General features: G+C 41.9%; 1 protein-coding gene across 3 annotated transcripts in view; it reads right to left on the bottom strand.

Annotated features, from left to right (window-relative positions):
• Positions 1-17,540, bottom strand: part of RASGRF2 (Ras protein specific guanine nucleotide releasing factor 2) — an 89,234-nt gene extending 71,694 nt beyond the window's left edge. For 2 of the 3 annotated variants that reach the window (XM_053409210.1, XM_053409211.1), the window contains exon 1: positions 8,352-8,653. In XM_053409210.1, coding sequence (XP_053265185.1) covers positions 8,352-8,636 — 285 coding nt within the window. In that variant the 5' untranslated portion in view covers positions 8,637-8,653. Of the gene's footprint in view, positions 1-8,351; positions 8,654-13,377 lie in introns of those variants that run through there. The other variant, XM_053409212.1, reaches the window with a different exon arrangement.
• Between the last annotated feature and the right edge of the window lie 7,271 nt (positions 17,541-24,811).

The raw sequence follows: 24,811 nt of genomic DNA, 5'->3' as shown, positions 1-24,811 counted from the left end.
GGAAGGGGACCAACCACAGTTCTGAAAACATGCCCTAAGTACAGAAGGTCCAAGTCTCAATCTACACTATATTATCTCCAGATAAAGAGAGTAGCTACAACAATATTAATCAGCCAAAGGCCTGGTTGAAGAAGAATGGCATCTAAAAATATATAATGAAGGTGCCATGTGAACTTCTCTGGGGAGAGCATGACACAAATGGGGAGCCAATACAGATGGGGGGGGCCTGGACCTCTTGTGAAGGAGGCACATGAAAAAGGACCAATGTTGATGAACGCAGAGTCCGGAATGGTTTATATAGGGAGAAGAAATCCTTCAGGGATCGCGGTCCTTAAAGTGTAAATGGTATTTATTGTTAATGTTCTTTGTTTTTCCTCCCATCTATCTTCTAAGGAACTTAGGGTAGCAATAATTATTTTCCCTCCTTGCCCCTTTATCCTCAAAAACTGTGATGTAGCAGAAGCTAGGAAAGAGAGTGACTGCCTAGCATGCTTTATAGATGTAGAAGGATCTGAATCCAGCTCTCCCCTGAGACAACATGTCAACCACTGCAACAAATTGGCATTATTCTGCCTGGTAAATTCTAGCCTACGCATCTCCTACTTAGTTTTCTGCAAAAAATAAACTAATTAGGAGTTGCTTATTATGAAAGAGAGAGCAACATTTGAGTGACTGGAATGATCTTATAGCTCAACTGTAATAAAGTTACATGAATTAGCTTGCAAATGAGCTGTGTCCATTGCCAAGTGGTCTAGCAATCTCAGCTCAGCAATTTACTTTAATTGCCCATAACACTGTTTAGAAAACCACAATGAAGGTTACACTTACCAAAACACAGGAAAAAAGGGAAAGCTAAGATTTCAAAGAACGAAAGAAGTTTGTGGGGATGATTAAATGCCTTCATGCAAACCTATTAGAGATGGTTCTGTTTTGTTTTTACAATCTAGCTGCATATAAATTTTGTTAAATAAACAAAAATGAATGTAGTCTGCATCATACTGATCAAACCTAAACATTCTAGGATAAAGTTAACAGTATGTGCAATCAATGAATGCACGGGACTATGATAATCAAATGATAGATATGTAGTGAAATTTAGTCCAAGAAAGTGAGGCACAAACTCAACATCTCCTAACATCATGTATGAAATTGGGCTTTTCCTGAGATGTGGCTTCTCCACCTGTTTCTTAGATGTCATGATCTTACTGTTAATTGTATTCTGCCTTTCCCTTCAAAGTGTACAGAAAAAAGTATACATATATTCCAAGATAAATAAAACCTGGTACCAGTTTTGTGACTGTATAAAGAAAGGTTTTTCAAAGTCTTCTTTGGTCAAAAGGCAGAACATCCAAAAGTGAAGAAATCACAGAATTACAGAGCTGGGGATAAAACTACACATTAAGACTCTTTTCCATTCCCTCCCCATCTTTCTTATATAAATATTTCTTATATCAGACAAAACTGGGGTGGGTGGGTAGGTGTTGTTTTAGTCCTTTCCCCTCCCCAGCTGTTTCACTGTTCAAAAAATTGCCCCTTCTTAACCTACTTTTCTTCCCAAACTATATGAGGGTCTGTATAGTTTATCCCTCATGAATAATGCACATGGCGGGGGCAATTTTTAGTAGATGAAATTCTAGAAAGGAAATATCTCCTCTTCCCCACCACCCTCTGCTCAACCTGAAGCCTCCTCTAGTGCCTTCATACCTGCATAGAGTCCTGTTCTGCATGGCTGGGCTACCCATGAAGCAGCCCACCTCACAAGGCCAAATCCTGCAGGACAGTGCCCCTACAGGGGCCCCACCCACCCCTGCCACTGCAAGGGTTGTGTGGCTGCAGTGATTGCTCACTGAGAGATCTTGCGTCCCCAGTAAGCAAGGTTTGGGCAGGGTGGTGTTGGCACCTCAGGTGGTTTTGCCTCAGGCAGTGAAATGGTACGGGTCACCTCTGCTGCTCTGAAAGGAGATCAGTCTGTGAGGTTCAGACTACAAATTGCCACCAAGCAAGACAGCAGGTGCACAGTGGAAGGTTTACAGAGCAACAGTGATATGCATGCAACTGAATGTCTTTCCTTACATCATTACAATTTCCTGAACACCAACAAACTGAAATTGTTTTGCATTAGAGCTTTTAAAAAACCCCAGAGATTTGTTTATTTAGCAACTAATTAAGTTATTTACCTGTTGCCTTTCAGCAAAGCTTCAAGGACAAAGGCAATTGTTTTACAAGACAAAAGACCGTTAATAAGGTCCACACTGTTTCCTTTCCATTTTAATTCTGCTATTGGTCCTTTAAATTATTATAAAAACACACTTATGCCATTACTTGTTCTGGCCTATAGCCAAGGTAGCTGCCACTAAGCTGCAAAGTAGAGAACACAGCATTAGGGAAAGAACATTTGTCTATAAAATGCTTTAATATGACTAAATGTTGTGCATCCTTCATAGTTTCATTGTTTGGGAGTAATTTTGAGATTGCTTATCAAAAAGCTCTCTCAGTTCACCGCATCTATTGGGCCACAATGCTGGACACCAGCTTGATAAGCCTCCCTCCTTCCCTCCCCCAGGCCTTCCAATTTTCATTTGCAATGTTTGCAGCAGCACAAACATAAAAACCATTAGGTCTATGAAGAACAAGCTCCTACAGCTAAAAAGGGATAAAGGGCAAAAGGTCCCCCCCTCTCTTCCAGGGATGAAAGGAATTGCTACATCGTGCTTCCATTTTTTTCCAGTCATAAATTCAGTTCTGAATGTTTTTGCAGTAACTTGCTTTTTTTTTTAATCCTCATGAAAATTCTTCAACATTTTAGTGCGAATTTCTCCTAATTTTGTTCTGCAGTTGTGACTAATGTACATATTCTTGCAATCAAACTTTACTAATATAATGTATTTTAATTTCATTTTCAAAAATGTATTCATTTTATACAAAAACAAAAACAAACCCAGAAGAATAGTTTCAGTTAAAAAGCAACACGCCTTTAATGAATTGACTTAATCTGAGTCTAGGAATCTGTGGCCCTTCAAGTGCTGTTGGACTCCAACTCCCATCAACCACAGCCAACATAGGCAATAGCCAGGGATCAACAGAGTTGCAAAGCTGTCAACTTACGGATTTGAAAATAAGGGACCAGCAGCCTCGAAAATAAGGGATCAGCAGCCAAAATAAGGGATCAACAATTACTTTCATAAAATACATATTTTGTTGCGTGCAAATGGCTTTAGATACCTATAAGGTCCATAAATTAACATATAGCATATATTCAACACAAAAAAAGCAACAATTTGTTGTTGACAAAGCACAGCTGGACATAGAAAGGGCCCCATTACCTTCAGTAGCTTATTTAAGGGACATCATCAATAAGGGACAGCAGCGGGACATGGCGCTGGGATAAGGGACTGTCCCGCCAAATAAGGGACGCTTGACAGCTATGACAGAGTTGTAGTCCAACAAAATACAGGGAGAAACGGGGTCCCCATCCCTCTCTTTTCTAATTCAGAAGCATTAAACAATTTTAGTCCAGGGACTTGATATTCTTGCTATTACAAAAATACATAAAATGTTCATTTTTATCTGGTACAATCAATGAACCACAGGCGTTATATTTTTTCTGTTTTTAAATAATGCCTACTGCCTAGAAGCCAATGTAATGATTTGAAATTCACTTGGAGATCCTCTGTGAAGAAGTGAAACTCAGTGCTAACTCCTTTAGTAACCAACATACAGTGCTGTTTTAAATTTCTTGGTTAATATGACAGACAGCATTGGTTGGCTGCACTGATTGCTTTCTTATGCTGTCTGCAAATACATCTCTTTAAAAAAATTTACTGCAACCAAAGGAAAAAATATGATTGTGATGTGAGGCTGCAATTACCTGCACACCTGCACAAGAGTAATTCCAATTGTGCGAGTTGGACTCAGCTTCCAATAAAATTTGTATAGGCCTGCACTGTATGTTTGTGCTTATGAGAACATATCTAGGAAGTAAGTGGGATGCAAACTGCAGCTCTGATGGTAGTTTCTAACCCTTTCTTTTTCAGTGTATTACAGCTACACATGTTTTCGATCTCAAACACCATATAAACTAAATTCTAAAAGAGGAATAAACTACTAAGAAAGGAAGAAACAAGTATGCAGTTGTGCCCGCCCTCATCTTCACTGCCTGTTTAGGGCATTTGATGACAACACTAAAATGCCAATGTTAAGTAGTGTACTAGTAGCTGGTACACACATCTCATGGTGCTTTGTTGACATTCAGTTTCTAGACAGCAACTTGCGCCGGGGGGAACAAATGTTTGTACATCACAATGCGATTTTGCCTCTCTCATCCTACAGCTTTCAATGATGGAAGCAATAATTTATTTATCTATTTTAAAAGCCCTACCTTAAACAGTTCAAACTGAGACTGGTAAAAGGGAGGTACACACAAACACAGACACACATTATGCAATTAATCTGATATTCTAACTATTCTATAAAGAAGCAAATATGCCTATCTGCTCTACAAAGATATACTTTACTGACGTTTGCTAATTTAGTAAATTGGTTTACTAATTCAAATGGAACTTTACTTAATTTCAATAGAAACTACTTATTGCAGAGCCTTGTGGCTAGTAAATTGATTGTGGCATAAGCTTTTGTGGACTACAGTCAAATGTGTGAATTATTACTTAATGTTTATTACATTTATATCCCACCTTTCGTCCAAGGACTCAAGGAAGCATACCATGGTTCTCCCCTGTTCATTTTATCCTCACATCAACCCTGTGAGGTAGGTTAGGATGAAAGGCAGTGACAGGCCCAATGTTGCAGCAGACCTATGGGCCAATGAGGACCCTCCATGGATCCAGACAGCCTGGTTATTGTGTAAGCATCCTAATCTGTGATGCGCACAAGATGCAGAAGCAGAACTACAGCAAAAGTCAGAAGACCGCTTTTGGTGCCAGTACAATGCCATGAATTGTGGTTTCAAACCAGTATAGGGACTGTTCCAAATCATACATCATCCCAGAATGCAGAATGGGGACAAAGAGTTGGTCTCCAAAGCTGTAATCGTATGCACACTTAAATGTAAGCAAGCTCCACCAGCCTTACTGGACTTATTTCTGGGTAAACATGCATAAAACTGCCTGGCAGGACTAGTTATAGAGAAATGCATTCCATTTAAATCCATGGGACTTATTTCTAATGAATCACGATTCGGATTAAGATGTAGAACAAATTTATCTTTTAGTAATGTTTCGGTACTACCTTATTTCCTAAGCAAAAGCAGAACACATTAAGAGCATGTGAAAGGTTTGTTCTGTCTGAGAAAGAAGGAAAGCCATCTCCCTTTCTGCACTGGCTGTCCCAATGTGCAAGCATTAACGCCTAAAATTAGATATAATTTTACTTGTGGGTGTAGACTGGCAGCTCACTAAAATGAAGTATGCACCACCAAAGGATTTATTATTTTTTTGTTAGATCCTGCTAGCTGAATCTGGAATCATTATGCCCAACACAGTTACAAAAGTAGAAAAACAAATACCCCAGGTCAAAGAAGATTCACTTGAAGGTCCACTTGATTTCAGTGGAACTTCCAATAAGTGCACTTATATGATTGTTGCTTAATCACATGTCAAACCAGGTGAGATGCTTTACCAATGTAGCTCTCCTAGAAGGATTTGTTTTTTCATTACTGTTTAAATTGATGGGAAGATTTTTGAAGCTGCTCAACATTTTATTCTTATCTTGTAAAAAACAAAGAAGTCGAAAGCTTACATTTCAAGGTTTTTCTCTTTTTTGTTTGTTTTTGGAGAAAAGCACTTCCAATGCGACTGACACCTGTTTGATTACAGAAGTCAGAAACAGGTGAGCCAATACCTACCAGGTGCAAATCTAACTCCTGAAACAAGGCCAATAAATTCCAGAGGGATATAGCAATGTTAGGCTGTTGAAGCAAATACAACAAAAACAAGCAACTTTTGAAAATTCTTTTTAACATTATTGTTATTATATACTTATTTATACCCTACTTTTACCCTGACAGGGACTCAAGATGGTTTACAGATAAAATAAGAACAGCTTTACCAAAACTCTGTAAACAGTATCGTTTAGTCTACATCCAATGCGTTCCCACCACTGGTTTGGGTCATGTGGTGTACACACGACATTAGCCACAATTCATATCTAACCTGCTGTATCTTATGCAAGACTGCATTTTGATGTGTTTTTCCCCATCCCCAAACCAACTTCAATCCAAATTGTGAAAAGGAAAGACCTAGCTGCTGTTTAAGCCAATAATGTCTACACAGCCTAAGAAACCTGGATCAAATATCTCTTCCATTAGTACTGCCTCGTCATATTATTTTGCAACACATATCACACGTATCTGGGTAATATAATTTGTCCTCATTTCGTAAGTTTATCAAGAAAGGAGTCCATAGCAATTTACAACATAATTCAGTAACCAAGTTCCACCACTCAACTTTACAGATCCATCTGTAGGTCTAGAATATCCCTGCTTCCAGATATCAATTGAAAAAATACATTTGCACATCCATTACTGAACTTTAAGACTATCGATTCTATCTCCCAATGTCTAGAAACTAAAACCAGTGCTAATCCCTGACTTTGTGGCTCCTATCCTACTGTAATGACTAGATTCTTCGAATCCTTGTATTCAGAAGATGTACTGCCTCTCCTAAGTATTACTGCTCAAGTCTTCAGGTCTATATTTGATTGTGTAAACAGCTGGAGAATTTGGACCTTCAGTTCACATATACAATTTATATTAGAGTTATGTTTAAAGAAACTAAAGTAAAACAAGTTTTACTTGCAATTTGTACCAAATTAAACCCATTTAGTTTAGCTTATGAGTAGATTTTATAAGTTAGCATATAAACGGTTTTGTTAAAAAAAAAAAAAGCTCTTGTTTTACTGGGCCTTTTGTTTTATTCAGGATTAAGGTGCTCAGAAGCACCAGAACTAGCTGTTGCCAAGCCATAAACTGAATATTTAAATGTTTATATATTCCAACTACCATATTTCATAAAATCTCTCTCTAAGCAATTAAGAAACCCCAGCTTGTTTTGGATAATTCTAGACAGTGTGTTTTTTCCCAAGAAGTGGGTACCACAGGCTATATTTGCTCATCATCAACAAAAAATCATATATAAGGCACAATACTTTATACTGTAAGAACAAAACAGGATAGTATTTCAAATCCTTTCTAATGTATATGGAGGTATGCTTGCTGAACTTCTAATCACCACTTCCCCCTGTCCTGTAGTGTCGAATTTTTGCTCTCTCATGGAGAAATACTAGCGAGAAAAAATATTAGAAGTAATGAACCCATCAGTACCACTGTGGCTTCTTACAAATTCTCCAAAGCAGCTAAGGATGAGTATAGTTACTATTCCTTGATATCTTAAGTCTAGGACCTCATTTGAGCAGCATCTGGGTCTGTTTTTATCAAGACTCTGCCCTAGAAAGGTACCAATAGCAAAAATAATAAAGAACAAGATGGTTCAAAATACGTTTGGAGTGTATTGAACTGCAGCTTGTCCACAGACATCTAGGATGGCAGAAGGGCAGGGTTGGAGCAGCTCAACCATACAGGTAGACTACCGTAATTAGCTAAGTGGAGAAACATACTATCCCTCATGCCAGCTCCCCCTTATTATTACACCTAGAGCCTAACAATTACTGAAAATGCATTCCTATTGCATACAGGGTCGAAATTCTCCCATGCCACTCAAACCTGGGGAAGGGCTCCCAAGTGCGATTTCCACTTAGTCGCAAGTCCAAAATCTTGTAGAAATTGACCACCTCTTAAAAAAAGAAGGCAAATGGCAACATCGTGTTGGTGACGGCTGGATTGCCGACACCACAGACGAAGTTACCCAGACAAAACCCATCCCGTCCCTTATCGCACACCCGGGTCGATGTGTAAATTGGCATCCTCACCTGTATCCCCATAGGACACACACACAAGAGGCAAAGGGGATGGCGCACACTAGCCCTATCCTAGGGACCTCGGAACTTGCCCGCTTTGGGGACCAGCGGCTTGCAAAGCGGGCAGCCCCACGGAGGTCTCCCTCCCTCCTCTCCACACACTTCATCGACGGACACCGGCCCGTTCAGAACTTCCGCTACAGCGTGCCATCCATAGCCGACTCAGCCTCAGCTTGCCCCATTCCCGGGGTCCTTGCTCTGGGCAGGCAACCAACCCCCAGCCCCCCCTGCCCGGAGGAGCCGCTTCCTTTGCCGACGCTCTGAAAGGCGACGCCGGAGGCAAAAGCGCGCGAAGGAAGCCGAAGGTGTGGGAGCGGAGGGCGCCCCGTCGGACGGGGCTCGGGCGGGGAAAGGGCAGCTACCTGCTTGTCCAGCGCGGCCTCCTTGGCGCTGACGGCGGAGGCGCCCTTGGGGGCCGGCGCCCTCTCGCAGGTGCAGCCTTCCAGCATGTACATGCCGGCGGGCCGGGCGCTCTGCTCGCTCTCGAAGTAGAAGAGCACGTTCTGGTAGAGCGCGAACCACTTGTCGTGCCAGCGGCTCGTCTCCGCCGTCTTCTTGCTCAGGTAGCCGCGCTTGGTGCCCTCCTTGCGAGCCAGCACCGCCAGGTACAGGGCGTGCCCCTCGTTGTAGCGCACGCTCTTCTGCATGTTGCCTCCACCCGCCGCCGGGTCCCGGGCGCCTCCTGGTCAACCTTCCCCTCAGAGCGAGCCCGGCGTCGAGCGGCCGCCAAAGCGTCTCATGATGAGCGCGGCTTCTCTCGACGGCCGAGGCGGGGCGGGGCAACCCGAGCCAGCCACGCTCCGTCGTGGCGCGCCAATGAGGACCCTCGCGCCGGCGCTGCTGCTGTGGCGGCTGCTGCTTCAGGTGGTGCAGCCACCGCCGCCTGCTTCCCGGGCGCTATTGCTCCTTTACTTCGACCCTGAGCTGCTGCCGGTTCCTCGGTCTGTCCCTGGGCTTCCTGCGCATCCCTCGCTGCTGGCGAAGGACTCTCCCTCACGCGCCTTTCGCCCAGGGAAAAAAAAAGTTCTGCGAGGCGCGCTTTTTCGCGGGCTTCTTCCCAGCACGAGCTGGCTCCCCGGCTCCTTCTTGCTCCTCTTCCTGCTGCTGTTGCTGCCCCCCCTCCCCGCCCCAAACTCCGCCAGGAGCCAGAAGGGGAAATATCACGTGGGAGATCAGCTGTAATCGGCTTTGAGACCAATTTAAAGAGCAAAGTCGCCGCCGCTGCCGCTGCCAGAGCGCACGACCCCTCCCTGGGACTGCGCGCGCTTCCGCCTGGCTCCCTCTCTTGCTGCGCGAACGGAGCTGAGCTCCCGCTCTCTGTCTTTCCTCCCCCACCGCCTCCAGGGGGTTTATCTCCAGCCAGTCGAGCTGGCCGAAGGGAGCGTGAAAAAAGGAAGCCGAGAGGAGTAAGACAGGCACAGATTTCCACGGCTGGAGAGAGGGAGACTGCAGCGTCCACGACGCTGATATAGCCGTGAAACAAACAAACACAAAATAACGCTGGGCGAAGTTAAGTGGACGGCTCAGGGCGCTCCTAGGCTCTCTAGCGTTGCTTTCTGGACGGAGAGATTAGCATGGAGCGATCATAAAATGCCTTCAGATACTCGCAGGGCACGCGGCAGGGCTTAGCAAACGTTCAGCTCCAGAACCCCTTTCGAGTGCCAAGGTTCAGGCCTGGTGTCGAGCATGCAAATAATATTTTCCACACCAGCTCATAAAGGCCGTCTGCTTTTCCTTCTTAACAGGAGTCCTTTGTTTTAGAATTGACATCACTATGTAGTAGCTGGAAGTGGTCACCAGGGAATTTGGGACAAGGTGTTTCCAGTGCGCTGATGATACCCAGCTCCGTTTCTCCTTGTCATCTGAGTAAGATGAAAGAGTGCAGAGGCCTGGAATATAGCAAGCTGCCTTCCTTATTCAGAGTCAGTGGCTTAGCATTGTTTGCACGGACAGGCTTGCAGCTCTCCAGGGATTTAGGCAGGAATCTTTCCCTGCCTTACCTGGGGAAACCAGGAATTGAACATGGGACCTTTTGCATGCAGAGTATGCTTTTCAGTGCTGAGTTACATCCGTTCAAGTGGCTGTAGGCAATAAGGGACAAACAACAACCTAGGCAGTGCCTGCTGATATTTGCAGTGTTGAGCAAAGTCTGAAATAGAATCCTGCTTGTAGAACAAACTGCCCTTGGAGGTTCAGCTGACACTAACATTATTTAGCTTTAGATGTCAGCAAAATACCTGGATTTTTCTTCAATCCTTTTAACAATGAGGATCTTGTCTGTATGTGAGGAAATTGACAGATTGCTGATATTTTACTGTGTTTCATGTTTATTGTTTTAAGTATTTATTGTTGTAACCCACCCTGGTGTCTTGTGATGCAGGGCAGGGTACAAGTTTTTAAAATAAATATAGAGCAGGCACAAATTAAACAACTGAAGCTATTTTTCCTGGCTTGGAAATGTAGTAGCAGGAGAAGCTTCTGGCTAGCGTCCAGTGTTTTCAAGCTTGTTACGCAGTTGTTGAAAACACTAGAGCCCTGCCAGAAAAAAGGGCAGCCTTTCTGTGCCCACACACAGTTTGGAAGGATAAGAAGTCAAGGTATAACTTTCAGGTAGGCATTAACCTCTTGACCCCTATTCTCTCCCTATAGTTCCTTTCCTCAACTCTGCTAGTAGCCAGAAAGGGAAGTTAAACATTACAATAAGAAATTTATTCTGAATATGCTTTCCCCACACTCACACTCCCCTACCCCTGCTTCTCAGGATATTTGTATTAGTTCATTTTCCACCTAAACACAACACATTTTCCACCTAAACACAAAAGCTTAGGTGCCTGTGTTCTTCTAAATTTAAATACGAGCTGCTTGATTAAAGAAATATCAGTCTATTGGCCCATAAGTTTAAGATTAAAACCCTATTACTTTAGTCATTTACTTCAGACACTTGCTCATAGGTATGTCTCATTTACTTTTGGGTAGGCAGGATTGCACCGTTGATCACTTTATTAATTCATCAATTAGATTTGTATGTGCATAAAGCCAAGTCCTGTTATGAAGAATAACATGCTTTCACTGTTTCCAGCCATTTTAATAGAATATTAAGGAAATCCATTCTGCAGTCATTTGGACGTTTTCATCATTCCCCTAGATGACTTTAGAGTGATTTATAGTGCTCAGATGAACTTGATCCTGGTGAGATTTTTAAAAAGTAACCATCCTCTACCATTTATACAAAAGCAGGTTATTGCAATTATTAATTTGCTTTGAGCAGCCAGCTGAGCTAAAAATCAAACTCAGTGAAAGTAAGGCTGACATATTCTTGCTGCAATAGCAGCTCAGCTGCAAGGTCACTCAAACTTGCAAGATATCTCCCACAAGATCAAACAAATTGGCAAAATCCGAATTGACCAGCTGTTCCAGCTGTTTGCCATTAGAATCTCTGCAGCATTGACATCCCTCTGCACTAATCACCATAAAGGATTGCCAGCTACAATAAAACCATAGCTGCATTTTATAAGTAAGCAGGATATACCAACTGAGTTATAACAGGTTTCTATTAATTTAATTCTTTTTCTGTATACACAATGGTATAATTTCACATTTGTGAATCTTCTTTTTCAGCTTAACATATCACAAAACCCTCTCTGTAAAATCTCTCACAGTTCAGTCAATTGTGTATGTGGATGGGGGCACAATACCGATAAGATGGCTTATGTTGGGATATAATGACCATGTAGTCTAAATACTTAAAATCTTATTTTATGAGTGTTTTCCAGCTATTTTTAAAAGTTATTTCAAATTGGTGCATTTCCTAATGATACTAATTTCAAAAAACAACAACAACCTGGTATTCAAAATATTTTTTACAGTAAGAAGGGGTAAAAATTAATCAGCATGTTAAGCACAAAGATTTCTGGTACACTGAAATTGATGTAAAATCATGCTTGGTGTACTCCCACTCTATGCCTAAGTGTCCTGATCCAGCCAGGATGGTGCACAAGGAGCTTCCTTTGTCCTTTTTGAACTAGAAGATGCACATGCATGTAGATGCCAGTGTCACATTTCCACTACAAAACTATAGTGTTTTAGTAATTAGTTTGTGGTAGCTACAGATATTTCCCGTTCCCACCTTAATTTTGGTTTGCTATGAAATTGCACTTAGAGGCTACATGTAGTTTAATCGTTTAGTCGTGTCCGACTCTTCGTGACTTCATGGACCAGAGCACACCAGGCACTCCTGTCTTCCACTGCCTCCCGCACTTTGGTCAAACTCATGCTGGTAGCTTCGAGAACACTATCCAACCATCTCGTCCTCTGTCATCCCCTTCTCCTTGTGCCCTCAATCTCTCCCAACATCAGGGTGTTTTCCAGGGAGTTCTCTCTTCTCATGAGATGGCCAAAGTATTGGAGCCTCAGCTTCAGGATCTGTCCTTCCAGTGAGCACTCGGGGTTTATTTCCTTAAGAATGGATAGGTTTGATCTTCTTGCAGTCCATGGGACTCTCAAGAGTCTCCTCCAGCACCGTAATTCAAAAGCATTAATTCTTTGGCGATCAGCCTTCTTTATGGTCCAGCTCTCACTTCCATGTAGTATTTATTCTTGTATCCTATACAGTGGTACCTTGGGTTACAGATGCTTCAGGTTACAGACTCCGCTAACCCAGAAATAGTACCTCAGGTTAAGAACTTTACTTCAGGATGAGAACAGAAATTGTGTGGCCCAGTGGCAGCAGGCGGCCCCATTAGCTAAAGTGGTACCTCAGGTTAAGAACAGTTTCAGAACGGGACCTCCAGAACGAATTAAGTTCTTAGCCCAAAGTACCACTGTATTTCCAGTAAATGGAGTTCATAGATCCATTACTTGCAGGTGAATTCTACTCCTGTTTTACGAGCATACTATGTTGTATTGACTCTTACATGACCCTGAAAAGTGCCATTGAGCCTGCCTTGTGCTTTTTTTGTAGAATTGAAAGGCACCTCAGAGGTCAACTAGTACAGCCGCCTCCAGATGCAGGAAACCCTGTATCTACTTAAAAATGTCTAATGAAGGACTCTTCTTCATTGGAAAATTTTAAGCAGAGATTGGGTCACTATCTGTCATGGATACCTTAGTTGAGATTCCTGCATTGCAGGGGGTAGGACTACATGTCCCTTGGGGTCCCTTCCAACTCTACAATTCTATGAAAGGATACTCTTATCTTCCAATAAAGTCTGTTCCATTGTTGAACAGCTTGTACCAGCAGGGCATTCTTCCCAATGTTTTGTCAAAATGCCCTTCCTTCTGATCTTTAAATTTGAACCCAATAGTTGGAGTCCTACTTTAGAGCAACAGGTCCATATATTTGTGACAGCCCTTTAGATATTTGAAGATGGCTATCATATATTAACTTACCCAACTCCTGGGTAGGTTCCTATGTTCCTATCTTCATCAATAGGCACATCAAAGGTCTTGCCATTGTGTGTTTCCCAAAGAACATTTGGGAAGAAAGTTCAGATTCACTCTCCATGATGGAAGAGATACTGGTACATCATGATGGAGATTGCATAATTCTAAGAATACCCACAATAATTCTCCAACATGAGTCAACTGAGATGTTCTGATAGGAGAACTCAACAAGCAAAATGTTTGGCATTGCTAACTGTATCAAAAGGAACTTGGTAACTATGGCAACAAAATTAGCACTAAAGCAACATGTTATACCAGGGTGGAATTTCACCACTAATAGTTTATATTCAGCTTGAATGTTGCCCAAGAGCAGACATTCAAAGCATCTGCATCACTAAGAAATAGTGTTCAAAAATTTAGAAAGGCTCTCTTTAGCACTATACTCTGAAACCATGTTCTAGGCAATTTTACTTCATTAAAAAGGAAAAGCGCACAGACCTGTTGTCAACTGATACAGCCAGCGTTATACAGAAAAGGCAAGAAAGCGTTGTAGATGCATTGCCGATGCACAACACCCCGTGAGACAAATACAGATGAATTCTGTTAGAAAGCCTGAAAACAGCTGCTACATAAGTTTGAAAATCATTTCAATAGAAACAGGGTTCATAAACCAGATGTAGCTATCATTCCCTATAGTCCCCTGAATATAAACATTTAATCTGTTATGCAGTACAGAACCTCTCCAAAATATAGTAGGGAACTATTTTCCACCGGCTTATATGGCGTGTGGAAGTTTATGTATTTTCCTAGTATAATCCACTTCAAACTAACCCTATTTTAAGCTTAAGTGTGATTTCACTGAGAGGCAGTCAACTAAATAATTGGTGAATAATAATTGATTGTAAAGATTTCTGGAAGGCTTTACTTTAGATAAGAATATAGGATCAGTACAATTCTGGATTTAATTCAAAACTACTATATTGATATATTTTCTATGTACTATTGTATTTGAAATCCTATTCAGTGTCCTTGAATGGTAGTGCTAGTAGTATTACTACTGCTATTCCTTGACTTTTAAACTTTTACTTAAAAAGAGAAACAACACCATGAAGATTGCTTCACAAAGTGAGCTTGTGGCTTCGTTCTCGTGTAACACTAAACCATAGTTTGAACTGGGGAAACACTGGTCTCTACTATTGTGTGGGGAGAAAAGTCACTGGCAGGTTGCATCCTCTGCCTTCTAGGATGAACATCTTGTCAAAAAGACCAGCCTAGCCCCACACATCTGCCAAAGGATGAGAATGAGGAGCTGCAGGTAGCTCATTTCCCCCACACCCTGCCACATTTCGCTCCAACTACCAATTGCCCTTGGGCTTCAGGAGTGAGAGGAAGCCTTTGCCACAACACAGAGGAACAAGGATTGCTGGGTCAGTTTCAGCACCTCTATACAGTGGTACCTCTGGTTACGTACTTAATTCGTTCCAGAGGTCTGTTCTTAACCTGAAACTGTTCTTAACCTGAAGCACCACTTTAGCTAATGGGGCCTCCCGCTGCTGCCGCAGTGCAATTTCTGTTCTCATCCTGAAGCAAAGTTCTTAACCCGAGGTACTATTTCTGGGTTAGGGGTGTCTGTAACCTGAAGCATATGTAACCCGAGGTACCACTGTACAAGCAAGACAAGCAGCAAGATCCACATGGATATAAATGCCTTTTTTTTTTTTGCAGTTTATGATTTTGTTCTGGCATTGTCAAACTGATCTCCCTCCTGCACCATTCACCTCAACCCCTTTTCCTTGTGTCTTCACTTTCTAGTTTATAAGCCTGAGGGCAATGCCTGTCTATGTTTTTTCTTTTTTTTGACGTGAGCTGCTTAGGGAGACAATCTTTGCCTGGAATGCAAGATAGTAAATAAACAGCTTAGTGTTACATATTGTTGCACGCTACCCCACTCTCTGAGCAGTGTGAGATTCCAGGAGTTCCAGGCACTTCCTCAGGGTCCATGTTTCCTTCGGAATGAGGTACAGTGAAGACTGTCGTGTCTTTATGGCAAATGGTTTATTCACACATATATACAATTTGAGTCTACGATGGAGGGGTTCACAGCATTAACACTCCAAGAAGGTATTGCTTCCCCCATAGCCACAGCCTTGTATGCAAGCAGAAACCAGACATTTCTCTACCTGGCAGGCTTCAGCCTTCTTCCACCAGCTTCTAGCTTACACACACAACTCAGCTCTGACCTTTGCCTTTTCTAACTATCAGCAAGTTGAGGAAGAGGGGCCTACTTGTTTGCCGCTAGGCCTTCGCTACTGGCAAAGCTGTAGCAAAGAATTGTGGAAGGATATGCTTCCATTTTCAGTTAACCATGGTTTGTTATGCTTGAACCTTGACAAATTGTGGTTATCTTTTAACTATGGTTTGTTAATAAACAAGCTTCAAATCATAATTCTGGCTTATTTGCATAAAACGGGCATGGGGTGTCATGGGCCAGGAGTCAGCTTGGCCTGTGGAACAGCAGCCTGAAGGCGGAGAAGACGGAGTGACTCCACCTGCAGCTGATCAGCGTTCAAGGACACAGAGAAGACGACACTGGTGAGAACCATCTTCAGCCATCTTAAGCAGAGCTTCCAGCAGTAGATGCTGGTAAGAATGCTTGTAGTTCCTGGCCCTACCTTGGTGTTTCCTGCTTGTCTTGGCCACCTGATCATCTGATTCCGAGCCCTGGTCCGTTTGACCACATGGATTGCAGTTTACTTGACCCTAGGACTGGACCCAACTTTGGATGCCGACTCTGTATTCAGGCAAGTACACATCAGAGAGTCTTATGGCTGGCTGGCCTCCCACTCCACTAAGCTCTGCATGTTTCTGCTCAGCAATGAGACTACGGTAGTGGGGACCCCAGGCTTCTGTTTCTGACCCCTGGGACTCTCCCCAGCCCATAACTTCTTCCTTGCCACACTCCTTAGCAGACCTGTTTGGGGCCCTCCTTCGGTGCTTTTGCCTGGCTGGAATGCATCCTTGATCCCTGACAATGCTACTTGCTAGAGGGATAGATAACCTATTGTACAATGATAAAAGTTCACATCAACTTTTCTGCTCACCTTTGCCTCTGGCCTGGTCTAGCAACAGCACATGACCCCAAGAAGGCTCTTGGGCTGGAAAGAGTTCTCTTCACTTGACATAAACTATAGTTAGCAGTAATTGCACTACTGTGTCTGTGAACTGCACGGTTTTTCTGGAATTGGGCATCGTTTATCCAGAAGGGATGATGTATTCAGAGAAATTCTGACCAATTCACATAGTTCTAGTTTCTTTGTTTTAAATGGGCATTATTAGAGTTCTATGGTATTCATTGTTTTCTTTCTTAAAAGATACCCCATGGTGCTCAGTCAGGATTGTAAAATGTTACAGTTATTATCACTTACTACTGCAATTATTTTGTATGATGAAGCTTTCCCATCCTGCAAAGCTGAGCAAGTGTTCTACCCAAGGGTATGTCTTTATGTTTCTCTGTTATTCATCTGTAATGCAAGTTGACAAGCACTATAACTGAGAGGAAGGAAAATGAGGGGTCTGGATTAAAGGTTGCTATTATGTAGAAAGAGGTTGCACTGGAAAAATCTCAATAGAAGACCCAGGAATCCTTTTATCAGGGCTATTTTTGATCTTTTAAAAATGGAAACATTACTCAAGATTAATTTATTTCTAAATTATAAACGTGTGTGTGTGTGTGTGTGTGTTCCTGGAAGAAACACCCTGTCACCCTGGATTCCACTCTTGTTATGTTCTTAGAAGTTATTACATGACTAATGCTAAAATGTGGATGTGCATTTCCACTGAAAGCAACACAGTGTGGACAGCTGGAATTGAGTTTGCTGTAATGCTAAACTTAGGTGGTTTAATGCCAATCAGTTTGGACGTGAAACAGAGCCACCCCAAAAATAAGATGGTGGTTTCTATATACATGTCTCCCTCCTTAGGAACTCAGAAGTATATTAGTTTATAAAAGAAAAGAAAAATAAATGCTTAACCTTCCCTACATCAAAGCAGGGCAACAAAGTCATATCCTGAGTAGCTTATTTCTCATGGAAATTGATGGAAAACATTCTTAAAGCTAGAATGATTAAACATATAGAAAAGAAACCCTGTTGAGGAACATTAGGAGACTAACTAACTACAGTGGTACCTCTGGTTACATACTTAATTCGTTCCAGAGGTCCGTTCTTAACCTGAAACTGTTCTTAACCTGAGGTACCACTTTAGCTAATGGGACCTCCAGCTGCTGCTGCCCCGCCACTGTGCAATTTCTATTCTCATCCTGAAGCAAAGTTCTTAACCCGAGGTACTATTTCTGAGTTAGTGGAATCTGTAACCTGAAGCGTATGTAACCCGAGGTACCACTGTACCAGTGAGTTGAAGGAGTGGGACCCACACATTTTGTGTCTGGCACAGAGCCTAATTTCCTTTGTTACCTTAATGACGCATATTTAGAGGGTTATTATAAGGAAGCTTGTCTGGTTATTCCAACAATTTGAATCTTTCCTTAGACTTCAACACTTGCTGGATCCAGGAAATAAAAGGGTCAAATGCACCTGTAACCTCAATTTATATAAATGCATTATGTTACTGGCAGGTTCCCCCATCCCCTTTCGAAATAATCCTTAGCAAGAAATTTGCATCTTTTCATCTCTTCTGGACATTATATTGATGTTACATTGACAACACAAATACCCATTTCACCAACTTGTTAATACATGATCTAATACTGGATTAGGATTCCAGTCTGGTTTGTACTACTGAGCTCTCAGTGCTCAATGTGGGAAGATTTTCTCTCTCCCAGTTGTGTTTGCCTATGTTTTCAGAGCAGCATCAATGCATATCTGATGGTCAGGAGAGAACTATTGTATTCAGTAGTAGGGTTGGAAAACCCCAGTCCCAGGGTCCAAATGCAGCCCTCCCCACAACAACCTGAATAGCTCAATTGGTTAGAGCGTGGTGCTGATAATGCAGGGTTGCAGGCTCAGTGCCCATATGGGACAGCTACATACTCCTGTATCGCAGGGGGCTGGATCAGATGATCTTCAGGGTGCCTTACAACTATGGAATTCCTTGGGAATTCCATGCCCACTCTCATGTTTTTGCCTGGCCGGAATGTGTCCTGGAACTCTGATAATGAGTCTTGCATGCCTGGATAGAGAGGTATATGTGAGTGTGAGGAAACTAGCCTACTCTACAAAGTTAAGATTTACGTTTGTCGGTCCACCTACTTTTCCCTCTGACCCTGCCACCATTGCCATGTGGCCCCTGAAAGATCGTTCAAAGGGAAATGTGTCCTTGGAGTGAATCAGGTTGTCTACCCTGGTCTGTATAAATATCTCCCTCTCCAGGGTCCCTTTCCAGCCAACATGTTAGTTAGCTGGTGTGGGAGTAGAAATACTGAAGGGAAGAATAGAAATACGTACCAATAGCAACAACAACTCAAGTCTGCAAAGGGAGACCAAACAGTAATAGCTTTTACAACAGAGGGTTCCTGTTGATTATTGGATTGTCACATTTTACTAGAGGTTGAATGGTGTTACGTTATAAACAATTAGTGTAAAGAATTCCTCACAAATTCTATTAGCAATCTCCACATTTTTTAATTTGGGTATATTTTCCACTTAGCCAGGACTTTTGCAAAAAGTTTTAGCACAGGAAGGAAAATGAACTCTAAAATGTCACTATTGGTGCTTAAGCAAAAGGCTTTTTCTGAAAAAAAACAAACATTTTTTAGATAAGATATAAGAACCCTAGATTTCAGAATAGGCTCAATTTTAAGCTTACCTATTGAAACTTTATTAAGAGCACTGTGGTCCAATGCATCTAAATGCCATTATGATAAAAAGTAAGTTACATTAAGGTCATCTTCAGAATTGCTGGAGTAATAGTTCACTCCTGTTTATCAGTGCTCCACAGCGAAGGGAAAAGGCTTGCTTCCAAGTTAGTGTGTTTAGGATTGCAATCTGAGTTAGGAAAAGAAGTTTCTATCACCAACTTATGCTTACCGTAAATTGGTGTCAGCAGATATATCTTGAACTAGCACTCACAAATTGCAAGGCATTAAACATGACTGGTGTCACAGATTTGGGAGCCTGTGTACCATAGCCTTAGGGAGCCTAATTGACCACTTAGAGAGCAACAAGAAACAGGCTCAGTGTCAGCATCGTAGAAGACATGAACGAGCTTGCTGGGACTGGTTACCACAACATCCTAAAACAACCACATTTAATAGTCTGGGGATGGCAACTGATGCTCATTCCCTTATTTTTCTTTAAAAATCCTTTTCTACAACAAAATGGTGCTTCTTTCCAAGTAAAGGGAAAGAGCAGCTGAAGGAAACAGCATTTTGTTTCTGTAGTCTTGATGGTGATATGTTTTAAGTGAGTTTAAAACACAAAAGTGCATGTTCCCAGGGTATTTATTTCTTAAGTGAGGTGGGGTTTTTGCTCTAACTTATCAGGAACGTAAAAACGGTTGTAAACAGCTGTGGGAAAGGGAGAGAGAAGAGAATTGTGTGCTTCATAGCTGAAGTAGTACACAACTTTCAATTCAACTGTTATGTCCACAGTAAAAAAAAACCAACCCAGTTGCACTATTAAACGTTAAATTTACTTTGTTGTACAGTTCTGTCCCTGGAAAAAGCACCCCTCTTTTAGTGACTGGATGGGAGGGGGTTTGAAACAGGACAGAAACTTACGTACAACATGCACACATCTGTTTCTTGCAGAAAGTGTTCCCTGAATTGAGTTATTTGCTCTCCAATCTGTTTGGCTGCATGTTATCATGCTTAGAACATGATCCCTGATTGGTAAAAGTGCTGGTAATTTGAGTCCATAAACATTACCCTCCGTCTGAAATGGCTTCATTTGTTCTCAGTGATGTCATCACATAGTCAAGCTGAGAGGCTGTATGAGAATTTCACTGTTTTCAGGAAGAAATCTTCCCAAATGGGCATAGGCTGCTGAAGCTGCAAAATCCTCAAAAAGACTGTAAGCAATATAATCAGGGAGAGGGAATTGGGGTACATTTCTTTCCCGCTAAATGTACAGTGGTAGCTCGGGTTATATACACTTCAGGTTACATACTCTTCAGGTTACAGAGTCCGCTAACCCAGAAATAGTACCTTGGATTAAGAACTTTGCTTCAGGAGGAGAACAGAAATCGTGCTCCGGCGGCATGGCAGCAGCAGGAGGCCCCATTAGCTAAAGTGGTGCTTCAGGTTAAGAACAGTTTCAGGTTAAGAACAGACCTCCGGAATGAATTACGTTCTTAACCCGAGGTACCACTGTGTTTCCCCTCCAAATGTTTAGAAGCAAGCATTTTTGAAACCACAGCTGCAGTACCTACCAGAAATTCAATTTGCAATTTATACCTCCAGACTGAATCTTAATACAGATTTGAAGTCTTAAACATCCAGGATAATTTTTAATTTGGAGGGTTTCCCTATTTTACTTTTTGGGTTACTTCCTGTTAGGCTGGTCACAATAAACATATTGGACTACTTTTGGAGGTTTTTCTCTGTTATGGACTAAGCACATGAAAGTGCTTACACGTGATCCCAGGACTTACTTGGTCACTTGCAATGCTTTTCCTCCTGGTGTGATGTTTGTGTGATTTGATTTAATTTATCCTGAATTAAGGGTGTTTTCACAAACTAGGGTTTTCTCTATCTCTCTTGGCAATTATAAATGGCTCTAATGCTGGAAACACCCATTTAAACACCCATGTAAAGGGAGTTACATGTCTGCATCACCTATGGAAATTATAAGATATTGGTGCAGATCAATGCATTAAAGCAGTCAATAATTATGAGGTGGGTATGGGTCAGCGGGGGGGGGGGGGATAACTTGTTAAATATTAGCCAGAACAGAATTCCCTCTGCTTGCATAAGCAAAAGGGACAGTCTGTCTCCATGCCACATGCTGCAGTTTTCATTTGGTTAATTGCAAGGGAGGAAAGTGTTGCTTTGATTTATTTTTGCCTAGAACTTGGCAGCAACATCAGAACTCCGCATTTTGACAGCGGCTTCTGCAATGTATCAGCCTGACACATTTTAACCGATTTTGTTAAATTCTAATCTTTTCCTTCATAATCAAACTAATTCAGCTGTAATTTTATTAAGGGGAGCCGATAGAGCTTGTCCTCTCTTTGGTGAAGAGAAGGCAATGGTTGTGTTTGTGGAAGGCATGGAGAAGTTTGGGGGGGGGAGTATTTCAGCGAACAAAACTTTATGCAGCTCATTTGCCAACACCATTTTCTGGATTCTACCTCAGATTGAGCAAGTTGGGGAAGTTGTTGGAAAAATTCAAAGAGATGTTGGCTTTTAAACAAAAAATGAATTGCAGTGAACTGAGGAATTGCTGGTTTTATAACCACTGTTGTAATAGATCATTTATAACCAGACATCTTTCATGACGACTATATACGTTACTCTTAAAATACTTGAGTAGATTCAGCCACATCAGTGTTTCCCAGAGCAATTAAAAACATAATTCTATAATCCAAAAACCTGAATGGGGCTCTGTTGAATATGCATTTTTTCTGCATATATATTTTGCTAAGTTGTATCCCAGTCCAGCAATTTCCTACAGGCACATGGTAGGTCAGTTTATGGGTTGCTGCAAAATGATTGCAAAACTTTGGCAATGGTTTGCGGTAAATAAGACAATGGTGGATTTTGGGTAGTATTAACAGGAACCCTCACATCAATGTATAACTTACCTCTGTATTTTGTGGGGGAGCACTGTAAAATGCTGCAAAGCAATTGCATTCCAAACCTGTGTCTTCTTGTATCACAGATTTGGGATGAGCAATAGAGCCTCACCTGGGGCAAGTCAGTCACAGTTCAGGGAGCCGATGCAAAATGTGGGGTTTTCACTGCAAAACAATTGCAAAACTTTGGAGTAAATAAGACAATGTGGGAATTTGAGTGCTCTTAACTACAGTGGCATTATCTTGGAACTCTGGTTTGATGTATTACTTGCTGTGCTTTTTGGGGGCACTGCAAAACAATTGCAAAAGCTTGGGCTCAGGTTTGCAGGGAATTCAAAATTTTGAAATTCGTGGTCAGATCTTGTGTATCATGATTTCTGCAAGCAGCTCCCTATCTGTATCCCCTTTACCTAATTTATTAACACCTTCTGAAGGGTTTACCTGCCAGACAAGGTTGGCTCCAGGAACCCTAAAATTCCAAACAAAACAATATGTGGTAAACAGTGCGGTTCCTTGGACTGTTGTCTCTGTTGAAGTGATTAGGCAACCCCATGTTCATTGGTGTTCCATGTGTTACAGCATACTTTCACCTCCAGTAATACTGAAATGCTAATGAACTTTTATGTCAGAAAGCAAAAATCCTGGAGACTAATTTCCAGAGCTTTATATTATACTAACATATTACATATTTACTGCAAGCTTCCCATACAGCTTTCCCCATGGGAGCATATATATGCTGTTCATTAATGTACATCTACATGTCATGCTCCTTCTGGGGTAGTTTGTCTACCTTTGGTCCCCACCCTGCACTTGGCTCTCACCTGTGCCTCTTAGAAGCTGTCAGCATGTGACAGTGGCTCCACTCCGGGAAACGGCTTTGACTGGCTGCCTAAATCGGGTGATTGTAACTGATGGGTCTCAAACTCTCAATGAGTTAGGGGGCTTTCCCTGCATGCCAAGACAGGCTCTGGCAGATTGAAATGAGACCAATAGTGGGTCCAACAGTCAAGAAGGTAGTTTCTACATGTGCTGTAGAGAGAAGTGAAGGGCTGATGAGGCTGGGAAGGCAGCCCATCAAGGAGAAGGAAAACTCTGATCCTAGGTCTATGCTGCCTTGCTGGATATCTTCAGTTGAAAGGGCTAAGGAATAGACCCTACACAATCTGGAGTGGAGTCCCTAAGGCTGTTGGGTGGCATTTTGTACACCTCCTTCCTGTAGCCAAGCTGGTGCCAAACCCATTCGTGCCTGCTTTCCTGTTCTAGAACAACATGGTGTTAGATAACCCCCAAACACTTAGGTGTGGATATTAATCTGGTAATCAAAATCTGCATTATGCAAAGGCAAGATGCATATAATGCTGTAACAAATATGCATCTCTCTAGTTTTTCGCCACTGCAGTTGAAATTGCTGCTGTTTCTAAAACATAACTAATTAACAGAGATGTATCTGTCATATGTAAGCAAGGTGAAGGATTCTGCTTGCATTTCTTTTATAAAGCTAGAGCATACAGTACAGAATAACATCCTCCCCATTGCAAGTGAGTGTCACAAATGTTCTACTTTGGCAAAGGATACGTTGCACAGTGCTCCCATAAAAGCTTTATTTGTGAGCCTAGCAGCAGGTCACTGGCAGTTCAGAGTAGAAGATTCATGAAATGCATTTAATTTATAGCACAAATCAGACTTTTGATGAATGAGTAAAAAAATAATAATACTGCAGCCTTGGCAACAATCAAACAAACCACCTCTTCATGGGTATTATCGCTAGTTCCATTCAAGATGCTGCAGAGACCTTGAGCTCCAGAAAAGATATTGTCTATAACAGCACTTCAAACTAACAGCCTTGATATGGAAAAAAATTACTGTGTATCTCTGTATTGTATATGCATTCACTTTTGTCTTTTAAATGGACAGGGCCAAAGTTAGTGTGACAATTTGGTTAACTGGCGGATGCCAAGTATAAAAGACACTTGTGCTTCAGACATGATTCCAATATGCTTGAATGAAGGCAGGCCTCTAAAACTTCCCCAATTCTGACTGATGCAGGACACAACACTAAAACAATGCTTTTCTGGAGTTTTCTAGAATAAAATGCCTTTTACATTCGGAAAATGAATTCCTCCCTATATTGGTGAATTTTATAAAATACCGTATTGGCCTGAATATAAGTCTCACTTTTTCCCCAAATTCCAACTGTGAAAAGTTAAAGTGCAGCTTATGTTCACAACCTGACGGTATGCAGCCAGAAGCACAGCAAAGTGATGCCCACCCTGCCCATAGTTCCCCGTCCTCTCCCCCTATTTTTAAATAGGAAAAAAAGATACAAAATTCAGTGAGTAGTCTGGGCCACTAAACAGCACTTTGAGTAAGGCTAACATCTAAACTAACACACTTTCCTACGTACCGTATTGGCCCGAATATAAGCCACACCTTTAAAATTGGAGGTGGGGGGGAAGAAAAAATACCGGAATATAAGCCATTCCATTCCCCGCTGCTCCTGGCTGCATACTTGGGGGGGGGGGGGAGCCATGCTGCGTTGCCAGCGGCCTTCCCCCTTCCTTGCTCTTTCCCTTACACAAGGGAGGGGATCACTTACACAAGGCTATTCTTGATGCATTGGACCATCTGATCCAACCAAATAATAGGCAATCATTTGACCAATATATGAACACTGATTTACATGCAGAAT

Source organism: Podarcis raffonei, chromosome 11 (assembly GCF_027172205.1).
Source record: "Podarcis raffonei isolate rPodRaf1 chromosome 11, rPodRaf1.pri, whole genome shotgun sequence".
Taxonomy (NCBI): domain Eukaryota; kingdom Metazoa; phylum Chordata; class Lepidosauria; order Squamata; family Lacertidae; genus Podarcis; species Podarcis raffonei.
The sequence above is the reverse complement of the archived record's forward strand: the minus strand, read 5'-3'. Positions and strand labels throughout refer to the sequence as shown.